Below are 23,033 nucleotides of genomic sequence, written 5' to 3'. Positions count from 1 at the left end.
TGGCTGGAGCTCCATGGGGCAGCAAGAGGAATGGATCAGACTGCCCTAGGGGGACAGTCTGAGAAGTAGGAAGGGGAGCAGGTTTGGGCCGTTTCCTGTAGGCCCTGCCCAGCTGATGAGGCTGCCCAGGGTCTTCCTGCCCAGGGCCTGAGTGGCCAGAGCAAGAGAGGGCGGAGCAGCTGGCCAGAGGAGCAGCACTCAAATGGGCCTCGGGCATCTTCTACCGGCCAGAGCAGCTGGCCAGGCTGGGCCAGTACCGCAGCCGTGAAGTTCAACGTACCTGTTCCCTGGAAGCACGCATTAAGGTGGGCATTGGTCAATCGGTCAGGGGGTAGGAGAGCTGGGGATGGGCTGCAGGACTGGCTAGGCCTCACTAGCTGTCTCCCCACTACAGTCGGTGGTGCAGTCCTACCTGGAGGGCGTGAAGACTGGTGTGTGGCAGCTGGCCCAGGCTTTTGAGGCTGTGCAGGGAACCCGTGAGGCCCTAGACCAGGCCCATGGGTTGCTCCAGGGTATGGTGGAGGCCACAGAGACCCTAAAACCACTGCGAGAACAAGTTGCACAGCACAAGCAGCTGCAGGTCCTGTCTCAGCTGCTGCCCCGGCTGCGGGCAGGTGAGTATGTGGGGGCCCTGGGCCTCAGCCCACTAACAGTCAGTAAACACCCATCACTGATCAAGGGGCTGGGGCACTAGTGGGAGATAGCATGGAGGGACACAGCAGGGACCTCCGAGAGAGTAACTCAGGCCTCAAATGGCATATGAAGCAGGATACAAATTAGCTTATTCTGGGATTCTCAAGCATAGGTTGTGTGAGTCAGGACTGAGACCCAATCAAGTGGCTCTGGCCACCCTGGTTGCTAATTTTTTGAAATACTTCCCTAACAGAGTGAGTAAATAGCCATTAGCATGCCCCCCCCCCCCCCCGAGTTCCTCCCTGCCTTGCCTCCAGGATCCCTCGCTTCCTCTTGTTTCATCAGCTCAGGGATTTACACCTGGCCTACCAGGCCTCTAGGCCCTTCCCTGGGTCCTTTCAGATTGGTCAGTGCTCTGCTGTACTGGTTGTCAAACATTTTACACATCATTCCAGCCCTAGGGCTTCAGCATCCACTGTTGTACCCATTGCACAGGTGGGAGGGTTGAGACTCAGGGCTGTTTCATCTTCTCCCCTCTTAGTGCCAGCTGCAGTGGCCCACACACGGACCCTGATTGGTGCCCAGCGGCTCTTGGAGGCATATGTGTGCCTTCGGGAGCTGGAGCAGCTGCAAGAGGAGACGTGGGCACCTCTGGGGGGCCTGGAGTTGCCAGTCTTCGAGGGGTTGGGCCCTCTAGCGGAGGCATTGGGCCAGGCTGTGGAGGCGGCTGCGGGGGTGGCAGGGCAGCTGGCACGGGAGGACCCAGCCTTGCTGGTGGCTGCTGTGCGTGTGGCAGAGGTGGATGCTAGGCACACAACCTCCCTGGAGCTGCCCCCCCGGGACTGGCGGCGGCGCTGTCTGCAGGCACTGCAGGAGGGCCTGGAGAGGACCCACTTTGGGACACCTCTGCTGCTTGAGCCAGGGGCCTTGGCAGGGTGGCTGGAGGCTCTGCGGGTGGCTCTACCAGCTGAGTTGGCCACAGCTGAAGCACTAGTGGCACCCTGCTGCCCACCACACTACAAGGTGGTGCGGCTCTGGGCCCACACCCTGCACAGTGGACTGCGTCGCTGCCTGCAGCAACTGCTGGAAGGGCCTAAGCTAGGAGCTGCTGACGCCTTCGCCTTACTGCATTGGACACTGCATGTGTACCTGGGGTCAGTACCCTTGGGGCAATGAGAAGTGGGTGGATCAGAGGCTGGGGCTCAGAGTGACACTGGGCTACCCACCTCCAGGCCAGAAATGATGGGGAGCCTGGAGTTGGGGCCTGAGGCTGATGTGTCTCAGCTGGAGCCCCTCCTGACTCCGGAGAACATTGAACAGCTGGAGGCAATGTTGGTGACCCAAATCCAGGTGAGTAGTTGGGGCCCAGGCACAGAGAAGCTCTGCCACCAGCTGTGGGCCTGTATCTGTAGAGTTACAGGTCTCCCTGTCTCTAGCAGCAGCAGTGCCTTGCTACAGCAGTATCCTGCTGCCCTTTGCCCCTTCCCCCAGGTTAATGTGGCCCAGTGGCTTCAGAAGGCACTGGATGGGGAGGTAGCTGAGTGGAACCGAGAGCAGGAACCTGGCACAGACTCCTCTGGCTTCTATCACTCACCTTTGCCGGCCATAGTGCTCCAGGTGGGTGGGAAGAGACCAGGCAGGTGGGAAGCCCCCATGGGGAAAGGGGAGGAGAGAAGGACTAGGACTCTGCTGAGGGCCACCCATTTCTTCCTGTAGATCCTGGAAGAGAACATTCGCGTGACCAGCCTGGTCAGTGAGTCACTCCAGCGGCGGGTGCATGGCATGGCGCTGTCAGAACTGGGCACATTCCTGAGGAGGTCTGCCAAGGCGTTGACCCACTCCCAACCCCTAGCCCGGCTCCTGGGGTTGCCTTAAGGGTCTCTGAGTGAATAAGGCACACCAGTGGGAAGGGGCTCCTTCAAAACAAGGTCTTGAGTCTCTTGGAGGTGGGGCTGGAGTACCAGGGACTCAGGTTGTGGGGGCACCAGAGTGACAGGTACAGGAACTATCTCTGCCCTTCGCAGCTTTAGTGATGCTCTGATCCGATTCTCCCGAGACCACATCAGGGGGGAAGCAATGGCTCCTCATTACGTGCCCTACCTACTGGCCACCCTCAACTACCAGTCAGCACTCAGGTACTAGGAGGCCCCCACACAACCGCTGATTGAACCCCAATTAGGTATGGACGCAGTCCACACTAGACCATTAGAAATTTTGGACTCACTTAACCCTGGGAGTCCAATCCTAGTTCTACTAATTGCTGTGTGACCTTGAGTGAGTTACCTAATCTCTCTGAATCTTGTTTTCATAAGTATCATGTGGGTAATAATGGTACGTTCTGAAAATCACATAAGAAAATAGATGTGAAGTACCTACCACAGTGCCTACCTGGCACATAGTATCATATCAAAGTCCTACTCTGTGCCACATAATAATGGCTGTGGTTGCAATTGTGAGCAAAACAGAAAAAAAATTCCCTTCCTTTTAGGTCTTATGTTCTTTGAGGTGGGGGCAGAGAGGACAAACAAGTTAATGATGATTTTTTATTCACTCCTAAGGCTTCCCTTACCCAAACAGAAACCAAAAGACATGATTTGCGCAAAGTTACACTGCAAATTAGAGGCAGTTCTGGCTGGGTTTCTTCTAGCTGTCGGAGCCTATCACTCCCAGCTTCAATCCAAGGCCCAGATCTTTGGTAGTGCCCCCTCCCTCCACAAACTTACGCCAGTAGGTGGCGTCAGCGTGGCTAGACAACAGAGGGCCGTGAGGGCCTTGGCCTTGGTCCTGAAGCCATAACTTTTGGTCGGTCCAGCTCCTCCTTGTCCGTCCTGCAGCCCGACGGGGCGGGTTCAGGAGACTTGGCTCTGGTGGAGGCAGGGCTGGACGAGTTGCAGAGGAGGATCTGCCGCCTGGTGTTGGAGGCGCTGCTGGCGGAGCTCCAGGTAAGTCTTCAGGTGGGGATGGGGGTGGGAGGAGGAGATACAGCATATATATGTATGGGTCTCTGCTGGGGAAATGCTAGGTCTGAACGTTCCTCCAGCCCCGTCTCTGCCCAACCCCACCCCCCAGCCCCTGTTCGAAGCTCTGCCCTCGCGCCGGTGGCTGTCGAGCCCAGAGCTGCTGGACGATGTATGCGAGCGGACGGTGCGCTTCTGCCAGGATTTCAGGCGAGTGCGGAATCCTGCAGTCCAGGTGCGCTTAAGGGAGAGGCTGGGAAGCAGGGAAGCGCCCATAGGAAAGGCGTCTTGGACTCATTGCGTTCTCTGCAGCTTCTCCTGGCTGAGGCGGAGCGCACGGTGGTACTGCAGTACCTACGTGCGTTGATGCAGGGCCGCCTAGTGTGCCGAGGAGCCGACGAGAGGATCCAGGCAGCGCAGCGCCTGCAGAACGATGCGGCCCAGCTTCGGGAGCTTTTCCTTGGTTTGGTGAGAGCTCCTTAGGCGAGCAGATGGGCGGGAGTCTCAGTGGTTGGGTGGGAGTCGAGGGCGGGCTCGAGACCTACTCTGGGGTGCTCAGGGCCTGGAGGAGAGTGTTCAGTGCGCACCGGTGCTCCTCTCTCTGCGGGATCTACTGAACCTCCGTGACCCCATGCTGCTCGGCCTCGAGGTGGCAGGCCTACGACAAAAATTTCCCGACGTGAGGTGTGAAGACTGGTGTTGGTGGGGGGATGGGGAGGAGGAACGGGGCGGAGCTGACACACACCTCTTTGGGGTCCCCATAGCGAGGATCATGTCTCTGCCCTCCTGGACCTGCGCGGGGATGTGTCCCGAGAGCAGCGCCTGGCCGCACTCAGCTCCCTGCAGGCCGGCCCACAGCCCTCTCTCTCTGCGGGTCACCGCGCACTCTTTAGCCTCGTGCCAGTACCTACTCCTGCGCTGTCCTCCTGCCTTCCCTCCGGGCCCTGTGCCTGACGCCCGGCTGCCCCTGGAATACAGCCACAGCTCCTGGATGTCTGAATTGTGTATTGGGGAAGGGGGATGAAATAAAAGTGTAAAGACTAGGGGGTCCACGCTCAGTGAATACGCCTAAGGTATCCTGGCTCCAGTCCTGATATGGGCTGTGCCTCACCTATCCCGGCATCAGCCCTGTGTGGACCGCATTCTCAAGTACGGGAGCTTCTGCCGCTGTACGCAGACTACAGACCCACCTATCCGCACCAGGGCAGTGAGCTCGGGTCTCCAGGCCCTGACTCTGAAGCTGAGTAGCACCTGAAGCCCTGAAACTCCCCCAGCCCTCGTAGAGGGGGCGGGCTTAGGACATCGCCGCGCCCAGGGGCGGGGCCTAGTGGCGGACACCTCCCCCTCTGCTTTGACTGGTCCCACCCCCAGCTGTGTTCTTGGGTGCGCGCCGCCGCCGAGATTGACGCGAAAACGCGCGCCTTCGTGTGAGCGTGCGCGCACCCAAGTGCGTGCGTCACCAGCGTCGGCTTCCGCGGGGTGGGCGGCTGGCGATTGGTGTTGCGGAGCGGGAACGGTGGTGGCGAGAAGAGGAACGAACAGGTGGGGGCGCGGTACGCGGACGGAACCCTCCACCTCCGAGAGGCCGCGAAGGCCTGCGGCGCGACCCCTACTCATCTGAGCGGGTACCCCCCCTCCCCCCGCTCCATTGTCCTCTGGCTCCGCCCTCTATTGGCCACGCCCTTTGTCCCATCCTCCGCCACTTATTGGCTACAGGTCACGCCCCTCCTCCATCTCTCCGTCCCCATTGGCTCCTCTTCCACGTTACCCTCTCCCGGAGTTTTTTATTGGCGCAGGCCACACCCTCTTATTTGTCACTGGACTCCGCCTTCTGTCTGGGCTCCTCCCCAGCCATCTTTCATTCATTCCGCTTGTAGTGCTGGGTGCTTGAGACATGGGGGTCAGTCAGACCCGTCCCTGCCCTCAAGGAGTTAAGGGGGAGGTGGGGAGACACAGACCTAGGCTCCGACAGTGACACAGTGGTAAAGAAGCCGCCTAGACACTGGGAGCCTCCAAGACGCCAGGAAGGCTTCCGGGAGGAGGTGAGGCCTAAACCGAACCCTGAAAAATGGTTAGGAGTTTGCTACAGGGAGACATTGGGAGGGCATTCTTGGCAAAAGAACTGAGACATGAGAGAAGCAGGCGTATTCTTGGTCGAATGAAGAGCTAGGTCGAATGAAAGAAGGGGTGGGGGAGATGAAGGGGACTGGTCTAGGGAGAGGCCCAGATATCAGTGAGGAGTCCAGAAAAGTGTACAGTTAGTTGAGAAGAATGAAGCCTGAGGCCTGAAATTTTTTCAAACAGGTGGTTACTAGGCAGAACGGAGGGAGGTAGGGATGGGGGATCAGATCTATACAGGGAAACAGAGTGTGTGGAAGGAATGATTCCAGTTCTGCAAAGGAGCAGGGCTCTTGGGTTCATCCCATTTATTGAGTAACCGCTCTGGGTCAGATACTATTCTGGGTTCTGAGGACACAGCTGTGAACATTCAAAAGGAGAAGGGAGGTAACTAGTAATGACATATACTGTACTTCAGATGGCGATAACTGCTTCAGAAAATAACGTGGGGAAGGGAAGATTGTGGCGGAGAGGAAAGAGGGGGAGGTTTACTATCTTACAGAGAGTGTGTTAGGGAAACTTGTCTAATAACATATTTGTGCAGAGATCTGAGGAAAGTGGGAGAGTGAGCCCTGCAGTTAATATGAGGGGGAAGCATTCCAGACAGGGGACATGTTCAGTTTGAGATGCCTGTTGTAAATTCAAGTAAAGATGTTGACTTGAGAACTGGCAACACCAGCTTGAAGTTTATAGAAGTTTGGGCTGATGTTTTTGAAACCATGAAAGTGAATGAGATCACCCTTGGAAGTAAGCATAAATGGAGAAGAGGAGAGAAGTTTCCATAGAAGTTTCCAAGCCCTGAGGCCTGACAACATTAAGAGATCAGAAAGATAGTAATGATGAACAATGAAGACCAAGAATGAACAGCCAGTGAGGTAGGAGAATATGTTTGAGTGTATTTGGGAAGCCAAGTATAGAACGTGTTTCCAAGATGAAATGATTGTGTTGAGTGCGCTGATCAATATGTGATCATTGATGACCTTGGTCAGATCAGTTTCGATGGAGAGTGGGGCAAAAGCCTAGCTGGAGTGAAATGTAAGAGAGAACAGGAAAGAAGGAGTCAGCGACTACATGCAGATGACTTGGGGTGTTGTGCTGCAATAAGGAGCAGCTGGAGGGAAATGCGGTGGGCCTGGGAGAGTGTGGGGTCAAGTGAGGGTTTGCTTTGGATTTTTTAAGACAGAAATAACAGCAAGTGTTTATGCTGATGGAAAGAATCTAGTAGAGGAAGAGATTGACGATGTTGGAGAAATGCTGGAATTGTATCCCTGAATAGGCAAGAGAGTTCAGAATCTGGAGACTTCAGTCAGACTTTCGGGGAGAGACTGGATTGTTCTGAGCCCTAGTACAGAGTCAGGAGTAAAGGTCCAAACACTGGCCTTGGATGACCACTAGAAAGAGGCCTCTGAGAGGAGACAGACTAGGGATTGGCTTGAGTTTGCTAAAGTCTCCCTCTGCTCCCCAAAACCTGATTCTAATTTGGATTTGCACAGATGATCCAGAGGAAAGAGAGCATTCCAGGTGGAGAGACTAACATAAGCAAGGAGCATGCAGGCATTCAAACTGACTGAGGCCAACTGGGCTGGAGGAGTGGTGGAGCAGGTGGGAGGGGAGGGATGAGACTGACAAAGGGCCATAGATGGAAGGCAGGTAGAAGGTGGTGAGAGCCCCTCACTGATCACCCCAGCAACTGAGGCTATACTGTCCCAGCTCCCAGCCTGTGTGGGTGCTGGGCACAGGAGATAAAACCATGAGTAGGGGCTCAGGCCTTGTTCTCAGCAGCTCATAGGCTAAGGGGATTCCAGTAACCGCTGTCGAGGTGGGTGTATAAGTTCTGCCTCCTGCTTTCCCCCAGTCCAGCTTCTTTGGGTGAGCCTGCTGGAAGGCATGGACACTGGGGTGGAGGTGAGGGAGGGGGCAGCTCCCCAGACCCTTGGTGGCAGACCCTGAGCCCACTAAGCACCCACCCAGCATGGACAGTATGGAGCACAGGCCTGCTGATTCTCAGGCCACAGCCACTCATACTGGCCTCCACATGCCCTTCTTTGTCCCCAGAAGTCGACAGTGTGGGGAGTTGGAGTGACTCGGCTGGATGTGACCCCCAGGACAGAATGGTGCTGGACTCAGGGGCTCAGGTGTATGAGCAGGCACCCCCCAGCCCACCAGCCAGTCCCTCGTCCTTGCGCCATAGGCTGAAGCCCTCAGACCGAGATGGGACACTGCTGTACCCCTGGCCTCGGTCCCTGGCCTTGCCCCTGGCTCTGTCAATCCCCTCAGCCCTGCGGCCCCAGCCTGAGCTGCAGCCCTTCTCAGAGCTGCACTTGGGCCACCGTGGCCACATGCGTCGCAGTGAGAGCACCTATACTGTAAATAGTACTGGACGGCGGGGGGGTGGCACCCAGGGTCGGGCCCCACCTGGACGGGGACGGGACCCAGGTGGGGGCACCCTGAGGTCTGCAGCCTCTCTTCCTCATATTGCTAAGAGTCGAAAGGATGCAGGCCGTGGTGCCAGCAAGAGCCCTTGCATGTTGGTGGCTTTGCGGCCAACTAACATGGACCGTGAGCGGGACAAGTTCTTCCAGTCCCACTATACCTACAACCCACAGTTCGAATACCAGGAGCCCATGCCCACGGCTGTGCTGGAGAAGTACTGTGAGGCTTCTGGACAGTTCATCCATCAGGTCAGTCTAGCCTGCCCACCTCACCCTGGCCTGACCACCCAAGAGGCCTGGTCTGACCAGCCATTGCAACCCTATGTGCAGGCAGTAGGCATCATTGAGGCTGTCCTGGAGAAATTTGGTACCTATGAACACTTTGAAGCTGCAACTGGGGGCCAGCTGCTGACCAAGTGCCAGATCTGGTCTATTGTGCGCAAATACATGCAGAAGGAGGGCTGCGCTGGGGAGGTGAGCCAGCCCGGTCTTCCGGGCCCCTTTTCTATGTGCCCCAAACCAGGCTGCTGATGCCAGGCCCAGCCCTACACGTGGCCAGATAGTGACCCCAGCCAAGCCCCTATCCCTGCCCCAGTAAGGTGGGAGCTGGCTCTGAGCAAAGGTGGTAAAGTGTGGGTGCCCTGGCCAGGTGTGTGGCCTGGCTACCCTTTGGCATCAGCATGTCCACCTGCATACTGGCCCCAGGGCTGGTGGCCATGGCTTAGGTCACTACCACCTGCAGGTTGTTGTGCAGCTGAGTGAGGACCTGCTGTCCCAGGCAGTGATGATGGTGGAGAACAGCCGACCAACATTGGCCATCAACCTGACTGGAGCCCGCCAGTATTGGTTGGAGGGCATGCTGCGGCACGAGATAGGTCAGGGTGTGGGTAGGTGGGTGGGTGGGTAGGATGAGAGGGGGCTGGGATGGGGTGGTGGGCAGTGAGGGGCCCCAGTAACCCCACCCCCTCTCTTTCTTCCCCTTCCTTCCGGAGGACGGGCCCTTTCCCTTCGTGAGCAGCTACCTACTCCCTCTGGCTCACAGAGGTAGGCCAGAACATGCCTGCCCACTCTCTGGGCTCACCCTCATCTCTTGCTCCCTTTGGGTATCTTTTGTCCCTCTGCTTCCTTTCTGATTTCCCTTGACAGTGGGGACAAGGTTGCTGAGGCCTGGACAGGCCAGAGGGAGTACCCTGAGGGTTGCACTAGCCCAGCCAACATGGAGGCCCTCCAGGGTGGGTGGAAGGCCAGATCCTAGTAATGGAATTGGTTGAGGACTCAAAGCCAGGTTTTAGGAGGGGATAGGCTGAGCTGAAATGGAGAACATGGGACACTAATTACTATTCCTTTCTGTCTGTGTCTCCTCATCAAGAATTCTGTAGCTCTGGGCAAAAGGTGTTTATCACTGGGGGTCATCAGCATGACTTTCAACATGATATGGGCATGCAGGATGTGGGGCCCGGGGTGGTTTGTGAGTTCCTGCTTCTCAGGGGGTAGAGGGGGCAACATAGGGAGGCAGTGTGAGTTTGGGAGAGTTGTTTGTGTGTGTAGCCCTGGATAGGTGGGGAGGATTCTTGTGTGTGGGACTCTGAGTCTTTGGGTGCAAGTTCACCTGAGGAGGGTCTTCCCGCTGCCTGGGGTTGGGTGAGTATGCATTTGTCTGGGGCAGGGAATGGGGGTGGGGAGAACTTGCACGAGAGCCTGAGTTTAGGGGCTGGAGTGTACGTGAGTCACCTTCACCCGCTAGAGGTCCTGCAGGATGTAGCAGGACACAGGTTGGTCCCCTGGATGCCCCACCCAGTGTCGCCTTCCCCTCGCCTTCCCTGCAGGCACTCACTACCTGCGGGGAGTGAACAACGCCCGGCAGCCGTGGCACAGCGCCGAGGGCCGGCTGCAGTACGGTCTGCGGCCAGCGAACCCCACGGAGGAGGGCTTGGCCAGCCTGCACAGCGTGCTGTTCCGCAAGCAGCCATTTCTGTGGCGTGCCGCACTGCTCTACTACACCATCCACCGCGCCTCGCGCATGTCCTTCCGCCAGCTCTTCCAGGACCTGGCGCGCTACGTACAGGATGCTGACGTGCGCTGGGAGTACTGTGTGCGCGCCAAGCGCGGGCAGACTGACACCTCGCTGCCGGGTGGGCACCCGTGCTGTGTTGGGAGGGTTGCCCTGAAGGAAACCTCGGGGTGCGGGGTGGGGGGCAGTGCCCTGAGCAGGGGCGAGGAGGGTGGGCTTCCGGCCAGGGGCTCACGGCCCTCCCGTGCCCACAGGCTGCTTCAGCAAGGATCAGGTGTACCTGGATGGCATCGTGCGCATTCTCCGGCACCGCCAGACCATCGATTTCCCACTGCTGACTTCACTGGGCAAGGTAGGGGGCCACGGACCTCTGAGAGATCCCAGTCAGCTCTCCTTGTCACTGCAGTGTTCCCTGAGCCTCTGAGGGGTGCTCGACTAAGGACTGGGTGCCAAGCTCCTCTGGTGGGGGGAACCTGGGTGGAGGTGAACAAAAGTGAAGTGACAACCTGGCAGCAAAAGTAGGTACCTGACCTGGACTTCAGGTGTGTGGGTGGATACTGCATTTCAAAGGAGGTGAGCATTCAGGCCAGGGGAGCAGTCAGGAAAGGCTAGGGAAGGAGGCTGGAGAAGTGGCCAGAGACCAAGTCTCTGGCTCTGGGTTTTTGTGCCAGGCTGAGGAAGATGGACTTCTATCTGAGGCAATGGGAAATCAGTAGAGCTTTAAGCAGAGAAATGTCATTTTTACTTTAGAAGGCTCCCTGTGGATGTTAAGTGGAAGGTGGATTGGAGAGAGAGGCCTAGGGAAGGGAGTGTGGGGGGAGGAGGAAGCCACCTCTCCAATCACTCCTGAAGAATTGGTGGTCTGGCCTAACTGGACAGTAGCCATACAGAGGGAGGAGCAAGCTGGGGAACACTCTTCAGAGAATGGAATCCCTCTAACTCAAAGACCACCCTGAGTTGGAGGGTGACATATTCCAGGTTCTTTCCCTTGAGCTGGCCTAGAGAACTTTGCGGAAGGTGGGGCTGGCATAAGTTGGCACCCAGTTCAGCATTGGGTGTGGGATCTGAGGTGTCTGAGGGAGATCCAGGGGAAGGTGCTGAGGAGTCAGCTTGATACCTGCATTTGGAGGTGAGGGGAAAAGCTGGGCTGGAGACAAGAGTGGGGCTGTGGGGCACGGACGATACCAAGTATTCGAAGAGAGAACAAACACATCCAGGACTGAGCCTCAGGGTATGTAACCTTGGAGTGGATCCAGAGGGTAGAAGGAGGCATTCCAGGAGCAGAGGGCAATGAGCAATTCATAGAGAGCTAGGACCAGCTACCTGAAAGCCACATCGCTCTGGCTACCCCTGAGGCCCAGCTTCCTTCCTGCAGGTGTCCTATGAGGATGTAGACCATCTGCGGCCCCATGGGGTGCTGGACAATACCCGGGTGCCCCACTTCATGCAGGACTTGGCACGCTACCGGCAGCAGCTGGAGCACATCATGGCCACCAACCGGCTGGATGAAGCAGAACTGGGCCGCCTGCTGCCTGACTGATGCTGGTTAAGGGCTGTAGGCAGAGGCCCTGGACAGAGGGCCCCAGATCAGCTCCCCGAACATGAAGCTGACTGTTCTGTGCTTCCATGGCCTAGATGTTTCTTGGGGAACTGGGAGGGCAGGAGCATCCCAGGAGGTAGGGATGGCATCAGAGGGTTTGTGTCCCTTGGTAGCCTCGCTGGGGCCTAGGGACCAGTAGCAGCATGTCAGGCAAACTGAGTCTGCCCTCCTACCTCTAGTTCTCTCTTGAGCAGAAGGTAAGCCTGAGGGCAGGAGGGAAGCTGAGCATGATGGGAATGGGGGGTGGTTTGGGGGTAGAAACTTGTTCTTGCATGAGATGGCTTTGAGTGTCTGCATACTCCAGTCTCTCCCTTCCCCCACTTGGCCCCTTGGTGCTCCTTCAGCTTTCACGCTGTCTACCTCTCACTGGGTCCTGGTGGGGATCTCCCTTCTCTTGGGGTGACTGCCTGAGCCTGAGGGCCTGGCTTTCACACAGACTCAAGGGGCAGGGATCCTGGTGGTAGAGACCCAGCTGGGCTGGGGTGTGCTTTCCAGCATTTTGCCTCTCCCACTGGTCATGTATTTATTCCCTATTTATGTGCTCTGCATCCTGGGTCTTGGGAGGCAGCAGCTTCTGAAGGTTTGGTGGAGGGAACAGAGCTCCTCTGGAAGGCACCAACTGTTCCTAGCCCCACTCTCATCTCCCTCCCTCTCTTTCTCACACACACACACACACACACACACACACACACACACAGTTCTTCAGGCCTTGTGCGTCAAGCCCAAGAGTTCACCTGGCCCTGCCCCTACCCCCCACCATTGGCCTGTGCTATTCCTGTCTTTGCCCATACCCTCACAGCTGGTCTCTGGCAGAGGGTGGCATTGCCTGGCAGCAGTCACACTCAAGCCTGAGGGGCAGGCCCCTAGCCATCGTCCTAAGTCCGAGCCCCTCTTGGACCAGGAGAGGTGTAGAGGTGGTTGTTGCTTCCATTTTCACCTCACTCGACTGTGTGACATTGACCTGTTCCCACCCCGACCTTGCCCTTGGTTTTCCCACCTGTAAAATTCAGAAATGCAGTTGGAAAGTCCTTATTCATTTAGTCAGTGAATACGTGTAGATCACCTTCTGTGTGCCAGTTAATCGTCAGAACCCTCACAGAGCTCCGGGTCCAGAGAGAAACCAGACAATTAAAACAACAATCACAATGAAGTGTGTGGGCTCTGTCTACCCAAGATCCCTTCCTCTTCCTCTCTCACTTCTAATCTCACTTCCCAGGGCTGTGAGCTCTAGCCTGTCCTAAGTGGAGAGAAATCTCCCTTCCTCTGGCTCTCTGCACCAGGCCCAACGGTTTCCCTGAAGTGGGACTGGTGACTACACAGCACCCCACCCCCCCAATTGGTTCATGAGAGGAAAAGGGCTGTAGGGCAGGGCCCTGGGGTATGGCCGTCATCCCACTGGGGGCCTGGAACTGAGGGCTCCAGGGGAGTGTGGCTTGGGCTATTGAGGATGAAAAGGGGCTAAGGACAAGGCAGTGGGGCACAGGGCTTCCCAGGTTGCTAAGACTCAGGGGTATGGATCTTCACCCTAGTCCCTGGGCAAAAAGTCAGAGTCACAGAGAGGGCCCAAGGTGACCCACCAGAGTTTATTCACTTCCAGTGGTACTGGGTCAGGTGGAGACTTGGTGGCATCCTCCCCAATGCCAGAGCAGAATCCCAGGTCCTGTCTGCTTTGGGCAGAGAGCAGCAGCCTATCAGCACTCTGACATTCAGGAATCTAGAAATGATGGGGGGAAAAAAGTAGTTGCGTGGGCGGGGGGGGGGGACCCTCCCGCCAATCCGACACCAGGTTTGGGTAGCCTCACACCTTCAGACTCGTCACCCGCCTCAAAGTCGGGCTCTGGCTCTGGCTCTGGCTCTGACACTAGTTCAGGTGCTGGCTCTGGTTCCGGATCCATTTGGGGTTCCAACTCTGGCTCAGCCCCTTCAGAGACTTCAGCTTCCACTTCCGGATCGAGTTCCTCGAGGGTTCCGGATACTGCCTCCGAGCCCCCTGAAACCCCAGCCTCGTCGCAGTCTGAAGCTCTGGGCGGTTCGGGACAAGCAGTCCTCAAGTCAGGTGCTTCAGGCGTCCAGTGGCCAGGGCATGAAGGGTCGTAGCTGCGTTCCCGGTAGCCTGGATTGGAGTATCTCATTTTAAGGCCTCAGCGGTATCCTTGACACACGGGCATCTACAACTCAGCTCCACACTCTACCCTTCCCGCCAAGCCCCGTGCTCTGGCCCAGGCCCCGCCCCTCTCGCGCTCACCAGTGCCCACGTGCTGCCAGTCCCAGGCCGGGTCTGGCGCGCGCGTAGTACGCTGGGCGCAGTGCAGCAGCTCCTGGCAGGCGGCCTCGCCCTTGCTTTGTACCAGCAGCAGCAGGCGACGCACCCTGCGCTCGGCATCAGGCAGCGCGTCCAACGCCTCATACTCAGGCCCGGTGAGCACGCCGCGCGCCAGCAGTGCATCCAGCAGCAGCCCGGAGTCGTCCTGCAGCGTCTCCACTAGGCGTTTCCGCTCGCGATCGATCGTCTCTGAGGGCCGCTCCTGCGCATTGCCCATGGTGGGGGCTGCATGGGGGAGGGGAGAGAGGTAATAGGGCAAGGACTCCCCCGCCCTTGACCTCTCTCCCAGGGTCTCCGTGAACACTCGTGGCTGGGATTTAAGTTCACCTTGACCCGGGCAGCCCGACAGCTCCTCAGCACAGGACTTGTACCTCCTGCCTTTCAGGCTGTTTCTGTCCCGTCTCCTCCTCAGGCTTCTCCTTGGGTTCCTGAACGTCAGCTGTGGCTCCCCTCTCCTCTATGCTATCCCTGGGCCCTTATTTACTCTCGACCACTCTCCCCAGTCAGGACGTCCCTCCTGTGTCCCCGCTGCCTGCAGATCCTGCATTTGATTCAGACCGTTTATCCAAACTAAATTCTTTTTCCCAGCCTGCTTCCCCACCTTAACAAGCAGAAAGACCTACAATTGACCTGGATACTCAACACCCAGTTTGCAGTCAGGTCCTTTTCAGTCTATCTGCTGAGTATTTCTCTGTCATCCTAACCTCTTACTTAGTCTAGCCTTTCATGTACAGCTTAGACTCTGCTGAGTGCTGAATCCCCTCTGCACCCAGAGCACAAGTGCTGAGAGCCTTCCCTCACCAACTGAAGGAAGTCTAGGCTCCTATCCTGATCCTGAGGCCCATCTTTCTGGGGGAGGCTCCACCCCTCCAGTCCCTCACCAATACGACCACTATGTTGTAACCCTGACATTGGTCTGATGGTGCTTCCTGGCTCCCTAATACCTGAGCAGGGATGCCTGAATCCTCTTGAGACCTAGCTCTGACCAAGACCTCCTGACATTACCTGAGACCCAACGTCTCCCTGATTCCCTGGGAATCTTCCCTGGGAATGCTTCATCTTTAGGTACCACAGACCCAACTCATAAAAGCCACCAACAAATGCTTGCTGAACTTTTCTGTTTTCCTCCATGGATCCTCCCATTTTGAGAGACTGTCTCTCGCAAGCAGCAGGTCTTAGGCAGAAATTAATCTGCTGTGTCCATTTATTAACAACCAAGGATAAAGGTCCATCACTTTTGGAGTGGCCTGACCCAGGCAGCAAAGCCCGTGGCATTAAGGGGCAAAATAGGTCAGGCCCTGAACCACTCCCTCCTTCAGCCCACCTACACCAGCCTTGGCTTTGTTCACACAGCACCCTCCCGGGTCTCATCCTCCTTTGGGGGTCACTCTGCTACCTCCCTACCTGGCTCCAGGTCTGGGTGAGCGCCTTTGGTCCTAGCCCCCATCCTGCCTCCCAGGTCTCTCTCACTACCACCTGGTGTCAAGCTATGCCTCCCTGGCCATTTCACCCTCCTAGCCATACTGAAGTGTCAGCCCTTCCCCCAGCCACTGACCAGAGACCAGAACTACCCCCACCCCTCCCTCTCCCTTCATGTCACATCTCTGACAAATGCTGCTCCTCTACCTCTCAGTGGTCTCTATTAGTATCCCCCTCAACCCCACCATGGTCACCTCATCTCCTATGACAGTCTTTCTAAGTACATCTCAGTCCCATCCCATCACTCCCACCACATAGTGACTTTGACAAGCCCCTGGGACAGGATTTATTGTCCCCATTTTACAGGTGAGGAGACAGGTTCAGAGAGACCAAGTGGCAGAACTGGGATCTGATTTGCTCTAACTTGAACTACAACAAGAATTCCTGCGAAGCAGAACATCAGCCTTAATGGCCTGTCTGTTTCCCCCCACTGCCCATCAGAGAGAATCAAGATTATCTGGCCTGGCTGCTCTAGGCCACCTCCTAACCTGGACAGCTGGGGTTTCTCCCACTTCCCTCCACCACACAGTGCTGGGAGAACCCTGTAAGCCCCTGGCACATCTGAACCAGATGCAGATGCTGTTCCCTAAGCCTGGAATACCCTTTCCTTACCTCCATGCTGTGGACCCATCCTCTGTGACTCAAATGTCCCCTTTTCCACCCCAGTGCCAGAATGTCCCAAAAGCAGACTGGTTCCTTCTCTTGTGGAACCAGTAAACAGCATACACCGTCACAACTGTGTGGACATCACTGCACTGTGCACACGGACCCTCTGCCCTCTTTGGCAGAGACCTCCAAAGACTGTGCCCCCAGTCACAGGTGCAGGACCTACTCTGTACAAGTGCAGAGAATTGGGGGGGGGGGGGGACAGGTTGAACTGGCCCCTCCTTTTCCCTCATTGCTCCCCAACTTATTTTCATGTTAACCTCCTCCCCACATTATGCCAAGTCCTGTACTTTGTGCACCTCAGTCTGAGGTGCAGAGACCCTAGCTGGTCTGGGTCTCCCCCTGCGACCCAATGCTCAGAAGTGAATACCAAAGTTTTGTCGTGGCTAGTCCTTCAAGGGTCACAGACCAAATTCTTCCCGGAGCTTCAGGAGGTTACAGGTGCCACGCATCCAGAGGGGTCTGGGTCTCCTTCCCACCTCGCTGCGCAGGCTCTTACGCTAGGGAGCAAGGGTTGTGGGAAACTGCGGGAGCTTTTGCGAAAGTGAGATCACAAGGCTCCCCTTACCTCCCCTCCACCCAGTCCCAGAGCTAGAGTCCGGCGGAGGGGCGGGGCTCACAGACCTCCTTCGAGCGCGGCTGGTGATGAGGGGGCGCAGATTCTGCCCAATCAGTTTCTCTTCCCTCCTCCAGCCAGGTGGCGGTGGGGGGGGGGGGGGTCCCGGTTCTGTGCGTTCCGGGCGGCCCCACTCAAGAGTCGAGCCTCCGCGGGGCAGTAGATGACAAGGCAGAAAGGGCTGGGCAGGGAGGGGGTGGGAGCAGCAGCTGCTGAGGGGGCGGGGCGGCCAGGGCTGCCGGGAACTGGGAAGGGGTGGAGAAGAGGGGGGCGTTCTTCTTAGGACACCGGGAAGCAGGCCGCAGAGGCCGAGCACCGCCTGGGCTCACACACGTAGTCCGTTTTCCCTCTCCACCCAGGGTGCATCAGCTGAGTCAGCGAGCGGGTGGTTGGGCCTGCGGCCCCAAATATCCAGCGCCCAGCCTCTTGGCCTGGCAATTACCAGATGCTTTACATCCATCTTCTCCTTGAATTCTCTCTGCTTGTCGCAGATAAGGCTCAGAGAAGGGGACCAGCTTACCCACGATCACAGAGCAGATGCATTAGAAGGCTGGATGTGACCCCAAAAGCCCCTGAGTTCTGGAGGTTGCAGTGGCCACATGCTAGCCCTGGATGAGGCCAGAGGATGGGAGCTAAGCAGGGAGTGGAGCTAACCTCCACTCTCCAGGGGTTCCACTATTAAAGCCTTAGGAGCTGGAAATTTCTGTAAATGCAAAGTCCCCCACCCCCCCACCCCCACCGTGAGTTCTATGCTCCCTGGTCGGTAGAGAAAAGAGACCAGAAACACAGAAAAAAAAATGCATTTTATGTGCAGGGTTCAGTAATGGAGAAGTAACAGGGTCTTCAATCAGCCTCTTCTAGGGGGGCACGAGGAAGCTGAGAAGGGCTGACTTCAGAGCAGAGCGGGTTTCAGGGGGAGGGATTGGCCCCTGGGCCCAGGTAGGAGGCTCGGCTCTCAGGGGCGCTGTAAATCGTTAAAGCTCCAGGAAGGCCGAGAGCTGGGCTTCCCAAAGCCGCTTGGACATCCAGCAGGAGTGGTGCCCCAAGTGTGGAGTCCTTCCCTAGGAGAATTGGACTGTGCTCAGCAGGGAGAAACAGCTCTTCCTTCTATCTTTGAGGAAGGAGAGCCTTGCCTGCCCTACCTCTGGTCAGTTAGGATGAAACATCCATTCTTAACCTCCCTGCTTTCACCCAACAGCAAGAGGGTGGGTGGCTCTCAGAGGGCTGCCAGAACTCTGGGGATTTCCCTCCAAAACACAAACTGCCCAGCCTACCCAATCCTGGTAGCTCAGACCAGTTAGGGCCTCCCCCCTAGTCCTGAGTCACCACAACTGTTACCTGGCCCTGGAGAATTTAACCCCTTGACTGCCAGCTCATTCTCACTCCTCTCTGGAACCAATGGCTGCATCTGCATAGGAAAACCCCAGGAAGCAGCTGGCCAACCAAGAGAACTGAGAAGGGGAGCTCTCGGGCACTGGCTAAGGGCTTGGCTCAGCAACCCTAACCCCTGCCCTCCCCACCTTCACCTTACCAGGGACAGCTCCATGTCCAAGTCCATCAGGGTCCACTCTCGCCCTTGGTGGCTGGGGCCTAGCACCTGGGGGAAGCTCTGGGTCAGTGGTGCCTTCCCGACTACACAAACCCCACCAAGCCCCATGCCCCTGCCCTGCTGAAGGTGTACTCACATCCAGGGGCCCCGCAGGCTCCACACTTTCAGGGGGGGCCCGAAGCAGCATGGGAGGCAGAAGATTCTCTGGGCTCCGCATCCCCCTGTCCAGGCCCAGAGTTCCCCTGTGCACAGAGAACTGCTGTCGGCCTGCAGTGTTCACCCCCATTAGATTCCCAAGGATTCTGGATACATCAGGATCAAAATCTGACATCTACAAAATGGTAGGAGAGGACTCCCCACCTAGAGTATACTTAAAGAGTGCCTCTGCCTCCTACCTTTGACCTGAGGTTTGGGTTATGGAGGTAGGGTCATGGGATATATACCCTCTCTTTGCAGTTGTCAACATCAGTGGTTCTTAAGCTATTGTGTACTTTACAATGTTTCCATTCACCCCAATGAATTCCTTCACAATAAGTGTTCCTGGGTTCCTGAACCCTACCATAGATATGCTGATTGACCTGATGGGAATTTCTATTTTTCAGGGAACTGTGATGCAGGTACTCTTTAGAGCAACTCTGGGAAATTAGTTCAGATCATAGTGCCAGACCTCCCCCTCAGCCACCAAGGAGCAGACAGGGCTGGGAAGTTAGTTAGTGGTGGTCTGTCTGGAAAAGTAGCCCACAGGGCTCACAGTCAAGAATGGACTCTTTTGCTCACCTGTCAGGTACCTCCCTGAGACCTCTTGGTTCAGGCTGTTGGGCATTCCTGGGCCCGTCAGGGCTGAAGCTCCCTTTCCCTTCCAGGATGGCCTGCACCACAGCCACAGGCAGCGGTGGGGGTGCTGTCACGCAGAAGTCACACTCGTTTGGGGCCAGAGCCAGCCCGGCCTCGCCTTCCCCCCCTGGACTGGCCGGCTCTTCTTTGAGCAGTGCCAGGCCCTTCTCCCTGCACCAGAGAAAAGCTTCAACCAGACCCTTGCACTGACTTCCCTCCATTCCCCCATAGCCATCTGGGCTGCCGGGTCATCCCCCACAGGCTCCCCAGTGGGCAGCCCTGTCTGTCTTACCTCCTGCCACCACTGGAAGGAGAAAGCCTGGTCCCATCAGGGGATGGAGAGTCTTCATGGATGTCAGAAATGATAGGGCCCCTGGCCCTGTGAGAGCTGGTGAGGCCCAAGGTGGTCTCTGGGAGGGGCTGTAAGAAGACAGCTAGGCCCAGTCCTTCAAGTCACAGGAAGAGTCAGAACCCAACCAGTACCCACATGGACCAGGTCTACAGAGTAAGGTTTGAGGGGGTAGGCTCAGTCCATGCTGGGGAACCTGGGTCTTGGGCCATGGAGAGGAGAAGCTGGACTCCACCTTCTCTTCCTTTTTGGGAATGGAGGAAAAGAATAGCCTGTCCATAATCCCAGCTATGCCCTAGGGAAGGGAGGAGGAGCAAAAACCTACCGACTGGATAAAGTAGGGATCCTGAAGGAGGGCACCAGGTAGGGGGCAGGCACTGAATTTGGCTGCTGTTGGGCATGAGCTCCCCTCATCCAGCATCAGGGACCTGTGCAGGGGGGCGGGGCAGGTTCATCCCCCATGCCTCTCAGCCTGCACCTCCCTCCCTCAGGCCCCAGCAGCCAAGTCAGCAGAGCTGAGGCCTGTTGCCAGGGCATCAGTCACATGCTGGAGGCCGAAGGGGCTCCACCCAGAGATGGGGGCCCTTTGGGGGTGGAGAGGGGAGGGAGGGAGCATGGTTTCAGCCCCAGACCCTCTGCTGTTGGGATGCTTTGGAGTGAGGGGGAAGGGATTGCTGGGGGTGGTGGAATTGGGGGAGAAGGTCCTGGAACATAGGGATCTGGGAATGGGGGTACTTGGTGGTAGAGTTGGGGAGAGAGGGGGAAAGCCCTGGAGGTGGGCCCTTGGGGACATTGCCATGGAGTGAAGAAAAACGGTATTGCAGGGAAGAAGAATGAGGATTCCCAGTGAGGGGTCTACTGGAGGAGATGGAGTTCAGGCATGGGTCCTCTGACAGAGAGGCTCCTGGAAGTGAGTGTGGAAGGGGGGCGTCATCCCAGACTTTCTCACTCACAGCTTTCTCTTAGCTCCTGCGTTGCTGGGCCCTGTCTGAAGTGGCCCGAAGAGGCACTGGATCAGCTAAAGAGGAAGCAAAGGGTTAATTCATACTTCGGACCTTGCCCCAACCCAAGGCACTTCCAGGTGGATTCGCCGCCCCGGCAGAGGAGGTGGGTGTGTTCAGGAGTGGAAGAGAGAAGTGGGGTAGGGGGAGAAGAACACCTTGCCAATGACCCGGTGCTGCTGACCATGGCTCTGCCGTAAAGTCACCACCTCCCTCCATAAGATCTCGTTCTGCCTGCGGGAAGGCGTGGGGGAGGGGTGCTGAGGCACCTGAGAGTCCGCCCAGTCACCACCCCCCACAGAATGGCAGGCCTGAACCCACGACCACTCAGACGATCGTCCATCCATAGAGAATAGAGTTCCACAGTTCAGCCCATTTGTCTGGATGGAGGCACCAAGACACGAGAGAGGAAGGAGCTGTGCAGAAGAACAGCCTGGTAGCTAGTGTTCTCTCGTCCAGACTCCCCTTCCCCCCTTCCCCCCTCCTATGCCCCCTCCCCCCCCCGCACTGCCTGAGCTCCCGCAGCCGCGCCTCGGTGCTCTCCTGCACTCCCCGCAAAGCCTGCACCTCGCCCAGCAGCCGGCCCAAGTCCTCGGGGCGCCAGCGGCCGTCGTCGCTGCGCAGCGCAGGCACCTGTAGGTGGGAAGCACCATCGGATCAGAGTCATCTAGAACACGGCCAGCCGTCTCAACACCTCTATCGGGGGTGCTGGTTCCTGCATGCCGTACCCACCTTGCGCCGCACGCGTTCCAGTAGTTGCTCTCGGCCGCGTACGAAGCTCGGGTGCTGGAATTCGACGTGGTCGCGCTCTGGCCTCAGCAGGCCGCCCTGTTCGATGCTCACCACCTTCCGAAAACCGTCTAGGGAGTGGGGCGTGGGGGAGTGAACTGCCCCATCCCCGCGCACCAAGTCACTCACACCCAATTCCCGTCTTGCCCTAAGGACTCACACATGTTGAGTTGCCGCACAAAGCTCGCCATGTTGCTGTGTTTGAAGTATTGGGGCAGCACTTCCTTGGCGAAGCGGCTCTGGTCGCTTACGAGGAAACTGGTCCCGCTCTGCCAAGAACGCCTCCCGCCCACCCACCGTGCGGGCGGAGACGGGACGACACAGTGAGGCGTGCCCGCCCACGGCCAGGCCCGCGCTCTGGCGCGCGCGCGCGCGCACACACACACACACACACACACACACACACACACACTCTCACTCCGCTGGGGACCGGCCACTCCTGGAGACATGGGACGAGGCCAGAACTGCACCAGCTATGAGGCCTAGCCTGGGGCCACCACAGTGTATTCTTACCCTAGCCCAACCCAAAAATCTCTACTGGGTTCTCGGAAAGGAGGAGCAAAGGCCAGGGTTTTTGGGTTCCAGCCCTGGACGGGTCCCAGACCCAAGATGTTACTTTGAGCTAGAACCAGCCCCAGCCCTTCCCTCCCTCTTCTGGTCTCTGTTTTCCGATCTGTCTGCTGGGGTGGGGTGGGAACTAACTGACCTCAAAGATCCCTCAGGCTCTTGGTCTCCAGAAGGCTCCTACCTACCCTTTCCTCGGTCTGTAGGAAGTAGCCTCACCTCCATCTCGCACACCCCCTCCAAGGTAAACTACCCAGGACAGCTGAATCGGGGAACCCACAGCCCTATCCCAGGCGGGGGTTGGGTGGCCGTGGATGTTCACTGACGTGGAAGGATCCCGGGGACCACTGGGGAAATCAAGGGGCCCCAGCCCTCACCGGGCTCCAGCGGATCAGATGGTCGGTCCCCGGGTCACCCACCAGCGCCCACAGCTTGCCGAGGAAGGCAGGCACGGGGCTGGGGCCCGGCTCCGTGGGCAGCGCTGCTGGCGCTTCCTGCATGGCGCAGTCTCGGCCCGGCTAAGCGCTCGGGCCCGGGCGCCGCGGGCTTGTCAAAGCCGCGGAAAGTGCTGCGTTTGCCGCCCGCCCCTCCCTACTCCGCCTCCGGGCGCCGGGTCAGGCGGGGGCCACGTGCGAACCCACGGGGCGGGGCTCAGGCCGCGGCCGCAGCAACAGCGGACAGAAAGGGAAGGCTGGGATCCGATGTGAGTGGAGGGTGCGGTGGGGACGGAGACCTGGGTTCGAGTGTCACCCTTTGTTCTTAGGGAGAAATCGCCCGTGCGCGGCCTGGTGTGGGCTGAAAAAGTCTAGAAGGTGATGGCCATGGCCTGGATAGAGAGGGCAGATAGAAGTGAAGGGGTTGGGATGCGGAGAGGAGAAGCTGGCACCCTCCCGAAGAACTCTGAGACATGGTCTTTCCAAGGATGCGGAGTGCCCGGTCCCTGACCGCCGCAGCCGCAGCCGTAGCTTATCAGTACAAATGATCTCTCCTACGCCTACCTGGTGGGGTCCTCTGGCCTCTGCGGGTTCCCTGCTCTCCCTGTTAAGAGCCAGCGCCGCCTTTGCACAGGACGCAGTGTTGCTGCAGGATTTTTTTTTATTTCACACTCTCCC

General features: G+C 57.6%; 4 protein-coding genes and 1 long non-coding RNA gene across 22 annotated transcripts in view; 2 read left to right on the top strand and 3 right to left on the bottom strand.

The window, feature by feature from the left end:
• The window catches only part of EXOC3L1 (exocyst complex component 3 like 1), a 33,169-nt gene extending 28,536 nt beyond the window's left edge, over positions 1 to 4,633 (top strand). For 5 of the 7 annotated variants that reach the window (XM_081791552.1, XM_078438863.2, XM_060650518.3 and 2 more), the window contains 12 exons: positions 130 to 305; positions 395 to 614; positions 1,175 to 1,787; positions 1,866 to 1,983; positions 2,125 to 2,250; positions 2,350 to 2,450; positions 2,658 to 2,768; positions 3,446 to 3,575; positions 3,703 to 3,825; positions 3,903 to 4,058; positions 4,150 to 4,274; positions 4,355 to 4,633. In XM_081791552.1, coding sequence (XP_081647678.1) covers positions 130 to 305; positions 395 to 614; positions 1,175 to 1,787; positions 1,866 to 1,983; positions 2,125 to 2,250; positions 2,350 to 2,450; positions 2,658 to 2,768; positions 3,446 to 3,575; positions 3,703 to 3,825; positions 3,903 to 4,058; positions 4,150 to 4,274; positions 4,355 to 4,544 — 2,189 coding nt within the window. In that variant the 3' untranslated portion in view covers positions 4,545 to 4,633. The remainder of the gene's footprint in view (positions 1 to 129; positions 306 to 394; positions 615 to 1,174; positions 1,788 to 1,865; positions 1,984 to 2,124; positions 2,251 to 2,349; positions 2,451 to 2,657; positions 2,769 to 3,445; positions 3,576 to 3,702; positions 3,826 to 3,902; positions 4,059 to 4,149; positions 4,275 to 4,354) is intronic. The other 2 variants (XM_060650514.3, XM_078438866.2) reach the window with 1 other exon arrangement.
• LOC132690290 (uncharacterized) lies at positions 3,163 to 4,423 on the bottom strand. Its single transcript, XR_009615329.3, has 2 exons — positions 4,336 to 4,423; positions 3,163 to 4,248 (listed from the first exon to the last, which is right to left on the bottom strand). It is a non-coding gene; the product is annotated as an uncharacterized LOC132690290 (long non-coding RNA).
• A 398-nt stretch (positions 4,634 to 5,031) lies between the features above and the next one.
• MATCAP1 (microtubule associated tyrosine carboxypeptidase 1) lies at positions 5,032 to 12,901 on the top strand. 8 transcript variants are annotated; one of them, XM_060650529.3, is made up of 8 exons: positions 5,236 to 5,632; positions 6,388 to 6,583; positions 7,764 to 8,389; positions 8,471 to 8,614; positions 8,883 to 9,015; positions 9,967 to 10,272; positions 10,406 to 10,503; positions 11,527 to 12,901. In XM_060650529.3, the coding sequence occupies exons 3-8, from the start codon at positions 7,820 to 7,822 to the stop codon at positions 11,689 to 11,691; spliced, it is 1,416 nt and encodes a 471-aa protein (XP_060506512.1). In that variant the 5' UTR covers positions 5,236 to 5,632; positions 6,388 to 6,583; positions 7,764 to 7,819; the 3' UTR covers positions 11,692 to 12,901. The 8 variants fall into 8 exon arrangements, 7 of the variants coding, with proteins under 7 accessions (XP_060506510.1, XP_060506514.1, XP_060506511.1 ...); XM_060650530.3 differs by lacking the exon at positions 6,388 to 6,583 and having other exon boundaries at positions 5,237 to 5,632; positions 7,764 to 8,074; positions 8,192 to 8,389; XM_060650527.3 differs by lacking the exons at positions 5,236 to 5,632; positions 6,388 to 6,583 and adding an exon at positions 5,032 to 5,132.
• Positions 12,902 to 13,315: 414 nt separating this feature from the next.
• On the bottom strand, positions 13,316 to 16,781 carry NOL3 (nucleolar protein 3). Of its 2 annotated transcripts, XM_078438869.2 has the most exons (5): positions 16,629 to 16,781; positions 13,997 to 14,299; positions 13,668 to 13,864; positions 13,556 to 13,607; positions 13,316 to 13,465 (listed from the first exon to the last, which is right to left on the bottom strand). In XM_078438869.2, exons 1-5 carry the CDS (start codon positions 16,669 to 16,671, stop codon positions 13,458 to 13,460), a joined length of 603 nt encoding a protein of 200 aa, XP_078294995.1. In that variant the 5' UTR covers positions 16,672 to 16,781; the 3' UTR covers positions 13,316 to 13,457. The 2 variants fall into 2 exon arrangements, with proteins under 2 accessions (XP_078294995.1, XP_060506533.1); XM_060650550.3 differs by having other exon boundaries at positions 13,556 to 13,864.
• Positions 16,782 to 17,624: 843 nt separating this feature from the next.
• HSF4 (heat shock transcription factor 4) lies at positions 17,625 to 22,421 on the bottom strand. Of its 4 annotated transcripts, none has more exons than XM_060650525.2 (13): positions 22,299 to 22,421; positions 21,518 to 21,626; positions 21,301 to 21,428; positions 21,077 to 21,201; positions 20,727 to 20,802; positions 20,521 to 20,585; positions 19,893 to 19,995; positions 19,511 to 19,652; positions 19,162 to 19,285; positions 18,521 to 18,626; positions 18,367 to 18,432; positions 18,174 to 18,243; positions 17,625 to 17,896 (listed from the first exon to the last, which is right to left on the bottom strand). In XM_060650525.2, exons 1-13 carry the CDS (start codon positions 22,419 to 22,421, stop codon positions 17,745 to 17,747), a joined length of 1,389 nt encoding a protein of 462 aa, XP_060506508.1. In that variant the 3' UTR covers positions 17,625 to 17,744. The 4 variants fall into 4 exon arrangements, 3 of the variants coding, with proteins under 3 accessions (XP_060506508.1, XP_060506506.1, XP_060506507.1); XM_060650523.2 differs by having other exon boundaries at positions 18,521 to 18,686; positions 19,162 to 19,389; positions 19,511 to 19,638; XM_060650524.2 differs by having other exon boundaries at positions 19,162 to 19,389; positions 19,511 to 19,638.
• Between the last annotated feature and the right edge of the window lie 612 nt (positions 22,422 to 23,033).

This window comes from Panthera onca, chromosome E2, assembly GCF_046562875.1.
Source record: "Panthera onca isolate mPanOnc1 chromosome E2, mPanOnc1 haplotype 2, whole genome shotgun sequence".
NCBI lineage: Eukaryota > Metazoa > Chordata > Mammalia > Carnivora > Felidae > Panthera > Panthera onca.
The sequence above is the reverse complement of the archived record's forward strand: the minus strand, read 5'-3'. Positions and strand labels throughout refer to the sequence as shown.

What these genes read in the sequence shown, in the direction of transcription:
- MATCAP1 (XM_060650527.3), top strand. Translation starts at nt 7,820, where the DNA reads ATGGTGCTGGACTCAGGGGCTCAGGTGTATGAGCAGGCACCCCCCAGC. An exon ending in CTGGACAGTTCATCCATCAG is followed by an intron (nt 8,390 to 8,470) that starts GTCAGTCTAGCC and finishes CCCTATGTGCAG; the next exon opens with GCAGTAGGCATCATTGAGGC. An exon ending in GACTGACACCTCGCTGCCGG is followed by an intron (nt 10,273 to 10,405) that starts GTGGGCACCCGT and finishes CCGTGCCCACAG; the next exon opens with GCTGCTTCAGCAAGGATCAG.
- NOL3 (XM_060650550.3), bottom strand. Translation starts at nt 16,671, where the DNA reads ATGCGTGGCACCTGTAACCTCCTGAAGCTCCGGGAAGAATTTG. An exon ending in GAAGCTCCGGGAAGAATTTG is followed by an intron (nt 14,300 to 16,628) that starts GTCTGTGACCCT and finishes TCCCCCATGCAG; the next exon opens with CCCCCACCATGGGCAATGCG. An exon ending in CTGGCAGCACGTGGGCACTG is followed by an intron (nt 13,865 to 13,996) that starts GTGAGCGCGAGA and finishes ACTCCAATCCAG; the next exon opens with GCTACCGGGAACGCAGCTAC.
- HSF4 (XM_060650523.2), bottom strand. Translation starts at nt 22,421, where the DNA reads ATGCAGGAAGCGCCAGCAGCGCTGCCCACGGAGCCGGGCCCCAGCCCC. An exon ending in TGGAACGCGTGCGGCGCAAG is followed by an intron (nt 21,202 to 21,300) that starts GTGGGTACGGCA and finishes TCCCACCTACAG; the next exon opens with GTGCCTGCGCTGCGCAGCGA. An exon ending in AGCACCGGGTCATTGGCAAG is followed by an intron (nt 20,586 to 20,726) that starts GTGTTCTTCTCC and finishes CTTCCTCTTTAG; the next exon opens with CTGATCCAGTGCCTCTTCGG.